A 15,766-nucleotide genomic window follows, 5' to 3' on the forward strand; every position below is an offset into this window, starting at 1 on the left:
TAGTCCAGATGTCCGATACCAATCTACAAAGTCCTAAATCTCACAAAAGTCACACAATGATGCCAACTGCCGGAGAGAAGCCAAATCAATGAACGTTTAAGCATCTCAGCGCTGGCAGGGGTCTCCACACAGTTGCTCCAGCACCCAGGGCTGCATCGGGGTAGGTCCATGTGTGGTTTTTCCTCAGGTATGTCTTGCAGGAAGTGAGCCTTGCCAGCTGAAGCAGGGAACTGGCTAAGGCAGCTGCACCCTGGTCGGACCATCAGAAAGCAAGAGACCTGACAACTAGAAAGGCAAGGCTCACCCAGCCATTTCTCTCTCCTCCCTTCAATTTATCCCATGTGTTTATTGGCCCGGTTGGCACAATAAACCTTAATTTATCTCAATCCACCCCTTGCCGCCTTGGCACCTGTACACAATTCTTTAGCCTAACAATTGCAGTTAAGTAACACCTACACCTTAATACTATAATCCTGTGACTATGTTCCCCCACCTATGAAAGTTTTTAAGCCAACCACTTCATGCCTTTAGCCCCCCAATTTTGAGTATCCAATTTTTATACTGCCCACTTACATCAACTCAGTGCTTTGAGGAGACAATCATATTTTTCTATGTGAAGAATCTTAATTTTAGTTGAAACCTTGTTAAGTCCCCATCCATTAGCAAAGTCAAATCAGGACAGGCCATCCATAGAGTCTGCAACAATATATGCACCAGTACACAGGAACAAAAATCTCCACCTGGTCAGGTTCTGGTCAACTCAATATGGGCTGCCTCACTCAGCCTCCTCAGGGTGCCCATTGGTTGCCTTGCCCTTAGACCATGGGCTCTGACCAATACTCAATAAGCCTAGCCCCCTCATGCTAGGTTGAGAACTTTAGACCAGTCTACCTGCTCTCATCTTCTCTTTTTCCTGTAAACCAAGTCTATAGGTGTCAGTAGCCAAACTCAACTGATCTCTTTATTGCTGCATTTCTCCACTTCCACTCAGTAAGTAGATCCAGGTGGTCATCTAGCAAGCATTTCATTCTGCCTGCACGCTCCCTTTTAATGTTCAGTCCTAGAGAGGAGTTTTCTTCCTGGTTCCAGATTTTTTCCAGCTTCTGAAAAAGACCACTGGTTCCTGAGTACTCCAAAGCACTGGGTGGGGCATATCTTTTCAAAGCTTTCTTTGCAGGCTTGGCCTAAACCCACCAAAAGGTCAAATTTTAATGACTGAAAGCAAGTGGGCTTACAAGCTTTCTATTTTCCTTCCTCCCAATAAACATTTCTATAAATCATAATAATAAGCAGAAGAAATCAGTATAAGCAAACAAAATCAGATGCTAATTTAAATTCTTAAAACAGTCAAGTTCAATCCTTATCTAGCTGATCTAAATTTATCTAAACTACTTTATTTATACAAAAAATACGGGATTAGGTCTCAGAGCAGTAAGCCAGATCCAGTCTTCTGCCTGCCATTTTCTTAAGCAGCAGGGTTTCTGAGAAATTCTAATGGCAATTGCTGCCCCTGAGCTCAAAATATACATTAATCACATTCATTTTCACCATGTTAAACATGAATGACCAAAGACTACAACCAAACAAAATAATCAAAACTTTAACTTCCCATATCCTTCCCAGAAAACAACCGAGTAAACAGTGTGGCTTTATCTGACCTCTGGATAGCCAAAGAAGAGAAACTACCCCGAGGGAGACGTCAGACAAACAGCTACGCTCCAGCTTATGATTTGTTTCTCCAGTACCCCACTCCCAAGGTATCATAGTGTGTTAACCAGGGAAACAAATCCACAGAAACTCATATGCATTTAAGAGAGAGTTTTATATAAAGAGTAAGTGTACATTCAGAAAACATCCCAATCCAGTGCTGTCCAACATTAGCCCATATGTCCGACACCAATCTACAAAGTTCTAAGTCTCACAGAACACACGCAATGACACCGACTGCAGGAGGAAAGCCAAATCAGTGAGTGTGTAAGCATCTCAGCGCTGGCAGGGGTCTCCACATGGCTGCTTCAGCATCGAGGGCTGCATCAGGGTAGGTCCATGTGTAGCTTCTCCTCAGGGATGTCTTGCAGGAAGTGCGCTTTGCCAGCCGAAGCAGGGAACTGGCTAAGGCAGCTGCACCCTGGTCTGACCATCAGAAAGCAAGAGACCTGAGAACTAGAAAGGTGAGATTCACCAAGCCATTTTCTTTCCTCCCTTCAATTAATCCCACATGTGTTTATTGGCCAGGTTGGCACAATAAACCTTAACTATCTCACCCACAGGATCTCTATCAGAAAAGAACTACCCGTTAGTGTTTCTCAGAATGGGTACAGAGAGTCTTCTCTTTCCCTGCAGAGCAGCTGGTAGATTTGAACCACCCACTTTCTGGTTGGCAGCCTAGTATTGAACTCACTTTGCCACCATGTTTCCTAGATGTTTTTCCTGACAGATTAAAAGTGCATTTTAAAAATTTGAGCCCTTTTGAGAATGTTGATGGCAACAAATGTACACATGAGCTTGACTCAATGGATGGATGTATGGATTGTGATAAGAGTCTTACGAGCCCCCAATAAAATGATTTAAAAAAATTTGAGCCTTACATGTCAAATAAATAGCTTGAGTGTTATTATAAGTTTTATAGTACACTACCCAACACAATAGCCACTATCCACTATCCACATGTGACTATTTGGATTTGAATCCATTAAAAAGAAATAACACTAAGAATGCAATTCCTATATGATAGCCGCAGCTCCATTTCAAGTGGCTTTTGTGCTGCTTATTCATTTCGTATCAACGGGTAGAGAAGGTGTCCATCAGGGGAGAAAGTAAGTTCTGTTTGCCAGCATTGCTGTAAAGCAGTAGTTTTCCAATTGCCCCAGTCTGTACACTGACTTTGGGGTAAACATCAGCAGTGGCTGGAGGCTGTCATTTCAGCTTTTAGGACTGTGAAGTGCAGGGACACAGTGTTTGCTCAGGGCACGCTGAGTTTATGTTAATGGTGGTGGAATAATTTGGAGAAGGGTATCAATAATGGTTGTACAGCATGAGGAGTATAATCAATGGAACTGAGTTATACATGTAGAAGTTGTTGAGTTTTATAGTATATATCTTGCCACAATTGAAAATAATCATAATTACACTAATAACAGTGGAAGAAGAAACTGTTCTGAAATTTACGTGGTAATGCTTGTACAGCTCTTCTTGATATGATTGAACTATAGAATTGTACAATGCTTGGATGACGTGCCAATAAAACTGTAAACCAAACACGAAGTGCAGGGATACCACTGCAGACCAGCCAGACTCAGGCCAATTTGGACTGACTTAGGGGAGTGGTTTCATGACACACTGGTGAGAATCAAATTCTGGGCACTTTTTTTAATACTGAGAACTTAAAAAAAGTCATTTAATTGGGGGCTCTTCCAGCTCTTATAATAATCCTTATATCGGTTGTATCAAGCGCATTTGTACATATTTTGCCATTATCATTTTCAAAATATTTTTTTTTCTACCTGGGCCCTTGGTATCAACTCCTCTTTTTTTCCCCTCCCTCCCCCACCTTGTGAACCCTTGATAAATTATCAATAATTTATAATAAATTATAAATTATTTTCTTATCTTAAACCATCTGCTGACTCCCTTCACCCACAGGTCTGTTATTCATCTCCCCGGGGTCGGGGGGGGGGTGGTATATTATAATCGAGCATTGTGATGGGTTCCCTCTTTCTCCCCTTCTCCCCTCAACTTTGCCCTACCTTCATGGTATAGCTACTCCCATTACTGTACCTGGGGGTTTGTCTGTCCTGGATTCCGTGTGTTGAGAGCTCTTATCTGTAACAATGTGCATGTTCCAGTCTAGCTGGATTGGTAGTAGAGGCATGGGGTCATGGTAGTGGGGGTGGGGAGGAAGGAAGCTTTAAAGAACTAAAGCAGCAGTTCTCAACCTGTGGGTCGTGGCTCCTTTGGGGCCTTTCACAGGGGTTTCCTAAGACCATCGGAAAACACATTTCTGGTGGCCTTAGGAACCGAGACACTGTTCCTCTATCCAGCTCCAGGCAGGTCCGCCCACATGCAGATACCCCACATACGAGTACCTGGCAAGAAGCATGCTACACCATGCTTCAAGAAAAAAATTTCATTTATTTGTCATTATAAATAAATATTTCACAATATATAATTACATATTGTTTTTGTGATTAATCACTATGCTTTAATTATGTTCAATTTGTAACAATGAAAATACATCCTGCTACCTTAATACTAAATGTATAAATATAGGCACATAGAGATCTATTTCCCCATCCTCATATATAAATATATTTGCATATGTACATGTCTTTATCTAGACCTCTATAAATGCCCTTTGCCTCCCAGCTCTTTTCTCTATTTCCCTTGACTTTCCTCCTGTCCCACTATCATGCTCCGTCCCCACCTGGGTTTCAGCAATACCTCTTCGTTACATTACCCTTGATCATGCCCTACTAGGCCTCCCATACCCTCCTCACCACCAATTTGGATCACTTGTTGTTCCCTTGTCCCTGGGTTTGTTAACACCACTTCCTTTCCCCCCACCCCACCCTATCCCATGTCCCCCCGGAACTGTCGGTCCCGTTGTTTTTCCTCCAGATTGTTCATCCAGCCTATCTTATTTAGACAGACCTGTGGAGATAATAACTTGCACAAAAACAAGACAGAGAAAAATCAAGCAACCATACACAACAAAACAACAACAAGCCACTTGCAAAGAACAAAACAAAACACAACAAGAAAGAAAAGCTTGTAGTTAGTTTAAGGATCGTTTGTTGGCCTTTAGGAGTGTTTTCCAGTCCAGTCTGTTGGGGCACCATGCCCTGGCCCCAAAGTCTACCTTCAGCATTCTCTGGGGACCTTGCCACTCCATTCCCTTGCTGTTCCGCTGCACTCCCCCAGTGCTTTGCCTCGGTGTGGCGGGATCAGGTCGGCCGCAATTCCCACACTGTATCTCTGGTGATGTCCCCCGCAGGGCCCTGGGTGAGTGAGGGTCGTTATGTCTCATAGTGGGGCTGGTCATGTGGTCCTCTAATTGGAGTCATCGTCCTCAAGGCCTAGTATTAAGGTAGCAGAAGGACATTGGGCCTCCACTCAAGTACTCTCTCAATCAAGAATGCTTTCTTCTATTAAATTGGCATTCTATGATGCTCACCCTCCTGACACAACCGCTGAAGACAAAGCGGGTGAATAAGCAAATGTGGTGAAGAAAGCTGATGGTGCCCGGCTATCAAAAGGTATAGCGCCTGGGGTCTTAAAGGCTTGAAGGTAAACAAGTGGCCATCTAGCTCAGAAACAACAAAACCCACATGGAAGAAGTACACCAGCCCATGTGATCACAAGGTGTCGAAAGGATCAGGTATCAGGCATCATCAAAACAAAAAAGTCTTACCATAGTGAATGAAGAGGGGAATGCCAAGTGGAGACCTAAAGCCCATTTGTCAGCCACTGGACATCCCCTTGCAGAGGGGTCTAGGGGAGGAGATGAGCCAGTCAAGGTGTGATGTGGCAACGATGAAAAATACAACTTTCCTCTACTTCCTAAATGCTTCCTCCCCCGCCCTACTATCATGATCCAAATTCTACCTTGCAAGTCTGGCTAGACCAGAGGATGTACACTGGTACAGATAGGAACTGGAAACACAGGGTATCCAGGGCGGATGAACCTTCAGGACCAGAGGTGTGAGTGGCAATACTGGGAGGGTAGAGGGAGAGTGGGTTGGAAAGGGGGAACCGATTACAAGGATCTACATGTGACCTCCTCCCTGGGGGATGGACAACAGAAAAGTGGGTGAAGGGAGACATCGGACAGTGCAAGATATGACAAAATAATAATTTATAAATTATCAAGGGTTCATGAGGGAGCGGGGAACAGGGAGGGGGGAAAAATGAGCTGATGCCAGGGGCTTAAGTGGAGAGCAAATGTTTTGAGAATGATGAGGGCAAAGAATGTACAGATGTGCTTCACACAATTGATGTATGTATAGATTGTGATGAGTTGTATGAGCCCCTAATAAAACAATTAAAAATACATCCTGCATATCAGATATTCACATATGATTCATAGTAGTAGCAAAATTACAGTTATGAAGTAGCAACAAAAATAAATTTATGGTTGGGGTCACCACAACATGAAGCACTATATTAAAGGGTCACGGCTTTAGGAAGGTTGAGAACCACTGAACTAGAGGAAGGTTGTGTGTTTTGTTGGTGCTATACTGCACCTTGGCTGACGCGTCCCTTCCTTGTGACCCGTCTGCGAGGGGATGTCCTCTTGTCTACAGATGGGCTTTGGGTCTCCATCTGAGAAGACATTTTACTGCTTCATCCCCTCTCTCCCTCGTTCTCTGTGTGCATGTATGTATATGTGAAGGAGAGGGGTGGGCACAGAGGGAATTCACTTCCACAATATTAGTTGTTTTAAATTTGTAACTTAGGAATTTGGTGGTGGTGTGTGTGTGCGTGTGTGCTTGGGGGGGGCTGCAAGAAGAATTTATAATTCACTCTGTATTACTAGCATTTATAGTACACGGATTTCTCAATTTATAGCAGTCAAATTTGAGAATAGTGGCAATTCGGCTAGCATATTCGAATTAATACTCTCCATGGTTATGGATTGGATTGTGTCCCCCAAAGTGTGTGGTGTGAACCCCTACCCTGTGCCTGCTGTTGTAAACCCATTGGGAAAGGGGTTGTCCTCGTTACGTTAACACGGCAGGATTAGTGCAGGGTTTGTCTGAGTTCTGGAAGGGATTTTTCCGACTAGTCCAGCAGAGATGGGAGAGCATACATGCGGAGCCCATGGAGCTCACCCAGGAGTTCAGGAATAAGGAACCTGAGCCCAGAGCCTTCAGAGAGAACGCCTTTCCCTAGAGGTCACTGTTGGCAGCCAACTCGTGGCGGCCCGTGTACAGCGGAGGACACTGCCTTGTTCCGCTCACTGCTCACAGCTGTGAGCTTGGAGCCCATTGTGGCCGCCGCTGCGCCTGGCCGTCCTGTTGAGGGCCTTCTTTGTTCAGGAGTGTTTTAAGGGTCTTCCTGTCAGACATTCCCCAGCTATCCGAAAGGTTTCAGCTGCTAACCCCTCAGCAGTGGACCGCCGATTCTTCTTCCTAGTCCATTCTTGGTCTGAAAGCCCCACTGAAACCTGTCCCCCCGGGGGACCCTGCCCGTATTTAAAATCCTGTGGCGTAGCTCCCAGCACCGCAGGCACACCAAGCCACCACAGTGTGACCGGCTGACCCTCTACCGTAACCCCCTGCGTTTGCATGTTTAGCCGCCGGAGCTGTGAGAAAACAAATCTCAATACCTTCAGTATTTCAGTAACTGAACGAAAACATTATTGGTTCCGCACACTAGATTTTTGTTAAGAGTTGTATTAAGAAAAACATCGCACCTGCTTACGTTCTAATTTCTAGGCCAGTGTGAAAGCGTAGGGGTGCATTTTGTGCAGAGTTCAAGACATGGCATCCAGAGGTACTTGACTCTCCTCTAGGTCCTGACTAGGACTCTCTTCGATGTAGATGATGATATGATGGTGGGCGCCATCAAGTTGATGCTGACGTATCTCGGCCCCACGTGACACAGTGGAGCTGCCCAGAGGGCTCCGAGGACTGCCAGGGCTTTCCCCACAGAGCTGCTGCGTAGCTTCGAACTTTCCGGCCGTCTGTTAGTTAGTAGCTGGGAATTTAACCTGGAGCTTAGCCATTGCCCCGCCAGGGCTCCTGTCTCAGCAACCCTGAGGGACTGAGCAGAACTGCTGCTGTGGGCTTCTGGGGCTGTAAGTCTTTCTGGGAGCTGGCAGCCTCATCTTTCTCCTGCAGAGCAGCTGGTAGATTTGAACCATCAACCTTGCGGCCAGCAGCCCAACACAGTCCATGGCGCCACCAGAGATCCTTGCAGGCCTCCTTAGCTAGCCTTAAAAAACGGTTTCTGCTGCCCCTCTGAGCAAAGCAGCACTGGGAGCCTGCTGCCGTTTGGTCCCAGGTCAGGGATGATGCAGGGAGAGTAATGGAGTTCCTTTTGTGCCACTTCCTCCGTCCAGGTCACCTACTTCAGCCTGTGGTACTACAACAAGCAGAGCCAGCGCCGCTGGGTGGATCTGGAGAAGCCGCTGAAGAAGCAGCTGGACAAACACTCGCTGGAGCCCACCGTGTACTTTGGCGTGGTGTTCTACGTGCCCTCGGTCTTGCAGCTGCAGCAGGAGATTACCAGGTGAGACGGCACGGGCTGGGCCTCTCGCTGCCAGACGGGACCCAGGGGTGGAAGTCGGAAGAGGAAAGGCCCACGGAGACGTGGTCCTCTGGCCTCCCCCAGCATTCACCGCAGACGTGGCTGGAGGGTCTGTGTTCGGTCTCTCTGCACGTGTGGCTGCAAGACTTACAGGTTCTCCAGGCCCCCAGGGAAGGCTCAAGGGAAAAACGAGGTTTCACCCTGGCTGTGACGTAACCTCTCCTGTGTCTCTGGTTTGGTTTCTGCTCCTTTGTAACAATGAAAGGAGATAGGAGAATTGTATTTTTTTTAAAAAGAGTCACAAGATCTATGTGCATTTCTCATCGTGCTGGGAGTTCTTATCTTTCTTGGAGTCCAGCAGCTGGAGTCTAGGGACAGTGTGTGTGTGTGTGTGTGTGTGTGTGTGTGTGTGTGTGTGCATGTGTGTGTGCACAGGTAGTCCTTTAAAAGAAGCACCCCGTTTCCCTGGTGTGGTAAAAGCAGATTGCTGGTCTATCTCCCACAGAGCAGCTGGGTGGGCTTGCACTGCCAGCCTCCAGGTTAGCAATCGAGCACTGAACCACTATGCCACTAGGACCAGGTGGGGCATTTAAGATGAGACATCTTCGCCAATGGGGAGGCTCCTCTAAGGGACAAACACAGGGAGAGAAGATGAGATTCAGATGCTGAGTAGAGGGAAGTCCATGGTCTCACCTCTTGTTTTTTGTTCCTGAAGAAAAACAGTGGAATGAAATGTGGATTCTTGAGCCTGCTTTCCCGCCCCCAGCATCCCCCTCCACTTTGTCTCTGTTAACGTCCTGGTCATCTCCCAGGTCACTGTTCAGTGGCATCTCCCCAGGCCGCCTCTGACCCCCTCTAGGCTGGCATGAGCTCTGTTGTCAGGGGAAGCCAGCCCCTAACACATCATTACGGGTCCGGTAGGCGCAATTGTACAGCGATAATAAGTAAAGATCATAGTAAAATTATAGGGAGCATGAGAGATAGAGGTATTGGAATAAATGGAATCAGACACATTTCGTGGTAGCATGCTCACCTCAGGCCCGCTTGGTGGTCCCCGTGGAGGGAGAGAGAGATCTTTAATGCTAGCCCAGGCTTTTATATTCTCTGGGGACCTGCAAGCCCCCTAATTACAGGTGAAGACATACGTCACAGGATGGGATTCTGCTATAGGTAATACAGTAATGGGAGGGGGTGATCTAGGGGTATCCACATAGAAGGAAGAGGAGGGATTGGGGGTACACATGTGACAAGATGGGCGGATCCTAGATTTAGGATGGCAACTTAACTTTGGATGTCACAGAACTGGTTTGGCCTGTTCCCTGGCTCAACTGATAGAGACCATTATTGGTAGGGTGCGAAAGCTTGGTCACAGGCCTCAGGGAGAAATAGTTTATTGTCCCCAGCAGCAGGGAGCAACGCCTACCCTGTAGTCTGGTGACTGACTGCCCTCCTGTGTTCAGACTGTCTGAGGATCTGTTTGTATCTGCTCCTTGTTCCTACATGTCATCTCTTTCCTAGATCCCCACCCCACCCCCACCCCCACCCCCAGCTTTCCTTGGCTTTGCTTGGGCACATAGTTAGCACCCGGTTCTGCCCCTGTTGGAAGAATGCTGTGTTTTAAGTACTGTGCTTGTCAGTTAATGATTGGAAGAGGGGAAAGCCAATGAAGGCAGGAGCAGGTGTTCCCGCTAACCCCCCTGACTGTAAACAGGTCCTTACTGAAGAGAGCAGTGGGAGCCAAGGGGTGGGGGGAGCCAGCAGGGACTGGCCACGTAGACTCCCTTATTTAAACATGTGTTAAAGCGACATGGGGTGTGGTCTGGGAAGGTGGGTCAGTGTGGGTGATGGCTACGCTGGTGAGTATGCCCTCATCCTGGGTTGGAGGGGCTGCCCCGCTCCCGCTGGTGGATTGGTGTAGCAAATGCGCATAGTACCTTCTGACAACACATGCTTTAATGAGCGCGCTGGATTCCTGAGGACATGGGAGACTTGAATGGGAAAGCTCAGGAAGCTGACTCTCTGGTGAACGTGCACAGGGATGTTCTAGTTGGGGGGACAGTTTCTGTAAACCCATAAACCGAATCCATCACACCGCCGAGGTCATTCCAACTCACAGTGGCCCTAGACGATGGAGTCGATCTGCCAACTCTGATATGTCCGCACTAACAGACAGTGTTTTCAGAGAACAAGACTGGCCACCGATGTGTATTTCTCCAACCATCAAGGACAGTCCTACAGAGCGAGCCAGGTAGCCATGGCTTTAGCCCTGAAGTATCTACAGTTAAGGATAAATGGCTCACGGCATGAGTTACATCGTGTTTGTGTGTGTGTGGACACTTCTGTGAATATGAGCAAGGGACTTCCAGTCATTTTGGTAAACCACCTGGTATTATATACTTGTGTATAAGACAAGTTTTTCAGCACATTTTTATGCAGTTTTTGTGGTGAAATTAGGTGCCTCGGCTGATATTCGGGTTGGCTTATACCCGAGTACATATGGTAAGTTATAGTAAAATGCACACATTTTGATTGAAGGTAATTCTGATGCTGACTTTGACAACTTGACCTTTTTTGATAGGTATCAGTATTATTTGCAGTTGAAGAAAGATATCTTGGAAGGAAACATTCCCTGTTCACTAGAACAAGCAGTTCAGCTAGCAGGCTTAGCTGTTCAAGGTAAATAAAGACATTAATCTCATCCAGAATGTGTGTTTTAACAAAAGCAGCAAGGAATTCTACAGCTCATTGGCTCTCTGCGTGCCCCTTCAGTAGTGTTTCTTTATTAGTGAACGGCTGCTCGGTGAACTAAGCAACCTGGTTTGGAGAACTTCAATGAAATCTCAGACTTCTGGAAGGTTACTGTAGTATCACGTGACACCAGAGTGAACTATCCATTAATAGAAACATCTGTACATATATATGCCTATATCTGTGTTTTAAGGAATTTTTTGAAACAAACCCATAAATATATAACAAAGCATTTGACAGTTCAGTAATGTTCACGTGTCCAGTTCCCTGACATGAATTATGTGCATGTTCAGCTATCACCCCTGTCCATTCCCAAGTTCACATGCACCTCAACAGAAGCAGGAGGTCCCCTAAGGACCGAGTCCTTGTTTTCTTTACCCACTTGCTCGCTCGTTGCTGGCAAACACTAACAGCATTGGTTCTGGCGCCTCTGAACGGGGGATCGAGTTTGTCTTTGGGAGTATGCTCAGGAACACATCCAGCAATTATCGGTGTCTGCAGTCACCTCACCGACACGATGCGCTCCTCAGGTTGAACCACCATGTCGTCCTTCTTTCTTTTTTTTTTACTTTATTGAATTTTTTCCTTTCTGAGGTGTTTTCCTCGTATGGACGTAAACGTGAGTTCTGTCCCCTAAGCTTCCAGTTGTTTACGTCAGTGTGATCACAGATTAACCCAAACCCACCGCTGCCGAGTGGGTTCTGACTCAGCAACCCGGTGTAGGTTGGTCACTGAGGCTGTAGGTCTCTAAGGAAGCAACCATCTCCTCTTTCTCTCCCTGGCCCCTGGAGGACTGGTAGGTTTGAACCACCGACCTGGTGGTTAACAGGCCACCGCCTCTCCCATCGCAGTTAAGTTAAACTCTTGTTTGGCTCTAAAAAGACTTTCCAAAAAACCGCCATTGAGTCGATGCCAACTCGTAGCGCCTCTGTAGGTCGGACTAAAACTGCCTCTGTGGGTTTCTGAGACAGCAGCAACTCGGAGAGTAGACAGCCTCCTCCTTGTCCTGTGGAGCGGCTGGTGGCTTCAAACTGCTAACTTTGCAGTTAGCAGCCTAACCCAAGCCTGTACCCATCACCAGGGGGAGGTCTTTTGGGGCTTAAGGTTTAAAGATATCAGGCCAGTAGTTCTAGGAGTCCATCCTGCCTTCGTGGCTCTAGAGGTGGACTCTGCACACTTTATGCATGCGAACATTCCTTAATTTTGCATTCTTTCCTTGTTAAAGCATTCCCGATTATGCCCGTCTCATCCAAGTACTTAACCTGCTGTTACCGTTGTTTTAGGATGACCCCTTGCCCCGTGGGTGAGTGGGTGAGGCCGTGCTCACTCATGCTTTCAGGTGGCTTCCTTCTCACTGGTTCCATAAACAGGTGTCTGGGACCCGAGAGTGTCCGCAGGTGTTTGCCTCTCACCTGTTTGGATTAAGGCTTTTATCCCTTACGCGCCTAATCTGCATGCGCTTGGGCAGCTTGTACCTACGTGATGGAACTCCTTTCTCCAAATAGTGAGCTTTCAGCCTTGGGAATTGACGCGTAAGCAGAAGCACACGTAGGACCTTCCTGCAGACATTAGCAGGCTCGGGCACATGTGCCAGACAAACAGGTGCCTGGGAGCCACGCAGCCACGCTCGCCTCCCAGGCACTTTGATGCTCCTGAGAGTATCCTCTGCCTGTAAGGGCTTTATCCTTCAGGCATTTTTTCCCTTCGCTCTGTCAACTTGTTCCTTTAAAATCTCAAATCTACTTGATCTCCCTTTAACGTGTTTCCTTGCCTTGGCTCCGTTGCTCAGAGGTCAGCACTGGCACTGCTGGCCCGCGGGAAGGCTGGGCGAGAGGCAGAGCAGTGCGGCTGGAAGCACAGAGCTGGCAGCCTGGTTAGATGCCACCGAGTTGACGCAGACGCCCCTCCCTCCACAGTGACAGAGTAGAGTGGCTTCCCTCCAGGCTGTAACCCTTACCAGGCCTTTCCCCCTGCTGGGCTGCGGGGTGGCTTTGAATGGACGCCTGGATCACAGTGTAGGCTTTGTGGCTTTGTCCTGAAATGAGATTATATTCTCTGTCATTGGGAAGGTGTTGTCCACGTTTACCAGAGGCAGTTTTAACAGTTTAGACTCACCGATCTATCGAATTAACGTTCCCTAAACCCTGCTCTGGAAATGCCAACCTTCGACAACTGTGTGAAGACGGATTTGACTTCTGAGCTTATCGACAAGCGCTGTGCGCGCGCGCGATTCTGCTTTGCATGTGTTGCCAGGCAAATGCACCAGAGGTGACATGTGAACCTTTGTCCTTTTCTGCAGCCGACTTTGGTGACTTTGATCAGTATGAATCTCAAGACTTTCTTCAGAAATTTGCCCTGTTTCCTGTGGTAAGACTTCCTTTTACCTTATTCCCTTTTGAGAACTGTTCATCCCCTTTCCTTCCTGAACCCCGAAATGTAGTCTGGACTTCCTGGAGCAGGCAGCCAACAGGTAGGAAGTCAGGGAGCACTCAGTGTGAGCGCTGTCCCGGAGGCAGGGGGTTGTGCTCCGGGCCCTCTGGAACCCACAGAAGCAGAAGGGCCTGTCATCACGGGCGGTGGCCAGGGAAACGAAGTTCGTGTTTGATGTGAGTCGCAGGTCAGGAGTAACTCCAGCATCCGATGTCCTTTTACCTGAAGACTTGACGTTACACAATGCTAGGTGGAAATGAGTTTGATTCACTCTCAGGAATGAAAAGGATTGACTATAAGAATCACACTGCTTTCTGAGTCACTGTTGGAATTGATGGTCAACCAAGCCAATAAGGCAATGCTAGATACCACGAATGGCCAGAGGCGTGGGGGTCTGTCTGGGAGGGGCTACAGCCACGCAGCTCCTTAGGAGGGAGCGGGTGGAGACGTGGTCTCACGCACTCTGACACGACGCCGGGGTTCGTTGTGCGTGGTAAGGGAGTAGTTGCGGTTAGGTGCCATTGAGTTGGAGAGTTGTCGAGAAAGAGGAAAACCCTCGACGAGACGGACCCCCCCCCCCGGGGGGGGCTCTCACAGTGGCCTCGTGGGCATGGTGGCGAGTCTGGCAGCGTTTCGTTCTCTTGCACACGGGTTACTGTGAGTCAGGACGACTCGACGGCACCGAACAAAGCAGACAACAGAATGCTTCCCGAGTGCCTCCCCTGGAGGGCAGAGAATGCCCAGGTGCTGCGCCCTTGTTGGCTTCCGAAGTGCCTGCTGGAGAGAGCCACCTGCTAGAAGTCGGCTGGAACTTTTGGTGCTGAGTTGAAAAGACACGTTGTTCTGGCTCCCTGGTAGAAGCCCCTTCATTCCTTAAGGAGTTCTCGAGCCTTGATTACATACTCAACTGAGCACAACACCCACGTTGTGAAGCCTACTCAAAGTTTTGCCCGACAGTGACAAGAGTTGGAAATAGTAGCTCACGATTCCTCCTAAGAAACTGTATTGATTTGCTTATGTACTTACTGCCGTGTGTTTTGTTCAGGGCTGGCTACAAGATGATAAAGTATTGGACGAAGCAACCCAAAAGGTGGCCTTGCTACATCAGAAATACAGGTAAGCGTGCAGAAATAAGCCGTGGAGATTGTGTAAAATCCGTGCATGTTCAATTCGGGACCATGCCTTGACACCATTTGATTAAAACCTGTGTGCTGCCAGCCCATCCAGAGCAGAGCGATGCGGCTGTCTGCTCCCAAAAGATGTGCGAAGGCTTGGGAACACTGGATAAGGTGGCCATGTGTCCGAAGTGACTGAAGGGCGGTGGGCATCAAGGTCCATCTTCAGCTCAGCCGAACAGCCGTGCAGTTCCACGTTTCTGTACTCTCTCCTGTCCTCCTCCGGGTGTGTGTGTGTGTGTGTACATGCACGTGTGTAAAACGTTTGTGGAAAATGGAATTGTAAAATACCTTGAACTGCCCATTGATCCATCCATCCGTTCTTATATCCACTCTCTAAAGTAAATATTAGCACCTCTCTCGTAGCGATAGGAACGCAAGCTCAAAAGGGCTCAGTGACTTGCCCAGAGGTCGACACGCAGCACATGAGGGACATGGGCTATTAGCCCCGAGCTGTCTAATTAGAGCGGTCAGTGTCTTCACTCTCCTTTCAGACCGCATTCCCCTCCTAACCGCTTCCCACTCGACCCTTACCTTGCTCATGGAGATGGTGAGGTCACTGCCATCGAGCCGATCCAGCTGGGCGCCCCCATGTGTGCCGAGTAGCGGTGCTCCGCAGGGTGACCTTCCGGGGACGGCTCCTCCAGCTTTGTCTCGCGAGGTGCCTCTCGGCAGGTTTGAACCACCAGCCTCGCAGCTCATCACCAAGTCTGCTCCCCCCAGCGGTTCCTCACAGATGCCTCTTCTGTAAAGATCTCTTTCCCCTTACCTCTTCTCCGATGCTCCCGGATGTGTTCTTGCCCTTTGATAGCCTGAGTTCATTACCCTGAGGCTAAGGCCTCCCACAAGTTGATTAAATCTTGCCTTTTCTGCTTGCCATCTGCTGTCCCAGATGAAACACTCTCCCCTCCCCCTCCCCCCTCCCCCCACCCCCGGCAGAGCAACACCCACTTTCCTGCCTGTGTCATCTTCAGTACTGGTGCTCCGGGTGAGGCAGAGCGCTGGATGCTGTGGGCACACTGAGAATGAATAGCCCCACACCTTTTAGGAAAGCCTTCCCTGCCTGGCAGCCGAAGAGCCAGCCAGGAGAAGCGATCCAGATGCCACACAGATCCTGTGTGGCAGAAGCGCAGCAGCCAAGTCTGGGTCGGCACTGGGCAGGG

At 48.3% G+C, this 15,766-nt stretch overlaps 1 protein-coding gene across 3 annotated transcripts in view; it reads left to right on the forward strand.

Moving 5' to 3' along the window:
- PTPN21 (protein tyrosine phosphatase non-receptor type 21) overlaps positions 1-15,766 on the forward strand; it is an 83,561-nt gene that overhangs the window by 32,028 nt on the left and 35,767 nt on the right. For all 3 annotated transcript variants that reach the window (XM_075531453.1, XM_075531454.1, XM_075531455.1), the window contains exons 3-6: positions 8,063-8,232; positions 10,829-10,926; positions 13,298-13,365; positions 14,474-14,544. In XM_075531453.1, coding sequence (XP_075387568.1) covers positions 8,063-8,232; positions 10,829-10,926; positions 13,298-13,365; positions 14,474-14,544 — 407 coding nt within the window. The remainder of the gene's footprint in view (positions 1-8,062; positions 8,233-10,828; positions 10,927-13,297; positions 13,366-14,473; positions 14,545-15,766) is intronic.

This window comes from Tenrec ecaudatus, chromosome 14 (genome assembly GCF_050624435.1).
Source record: "Tenrec ecaudatus isolate mTenEca1 chromosome 14, mTenEca1.hap1, whole genome shotgun sequence".
NCBI classification, from domain to species: domain Eukaryota; kingdom Metazoa; phylum Chordata; class Mammalia; order Afrosoricida; family Tenrecidae; genus Tenrec; species Tenrec ecaudatus.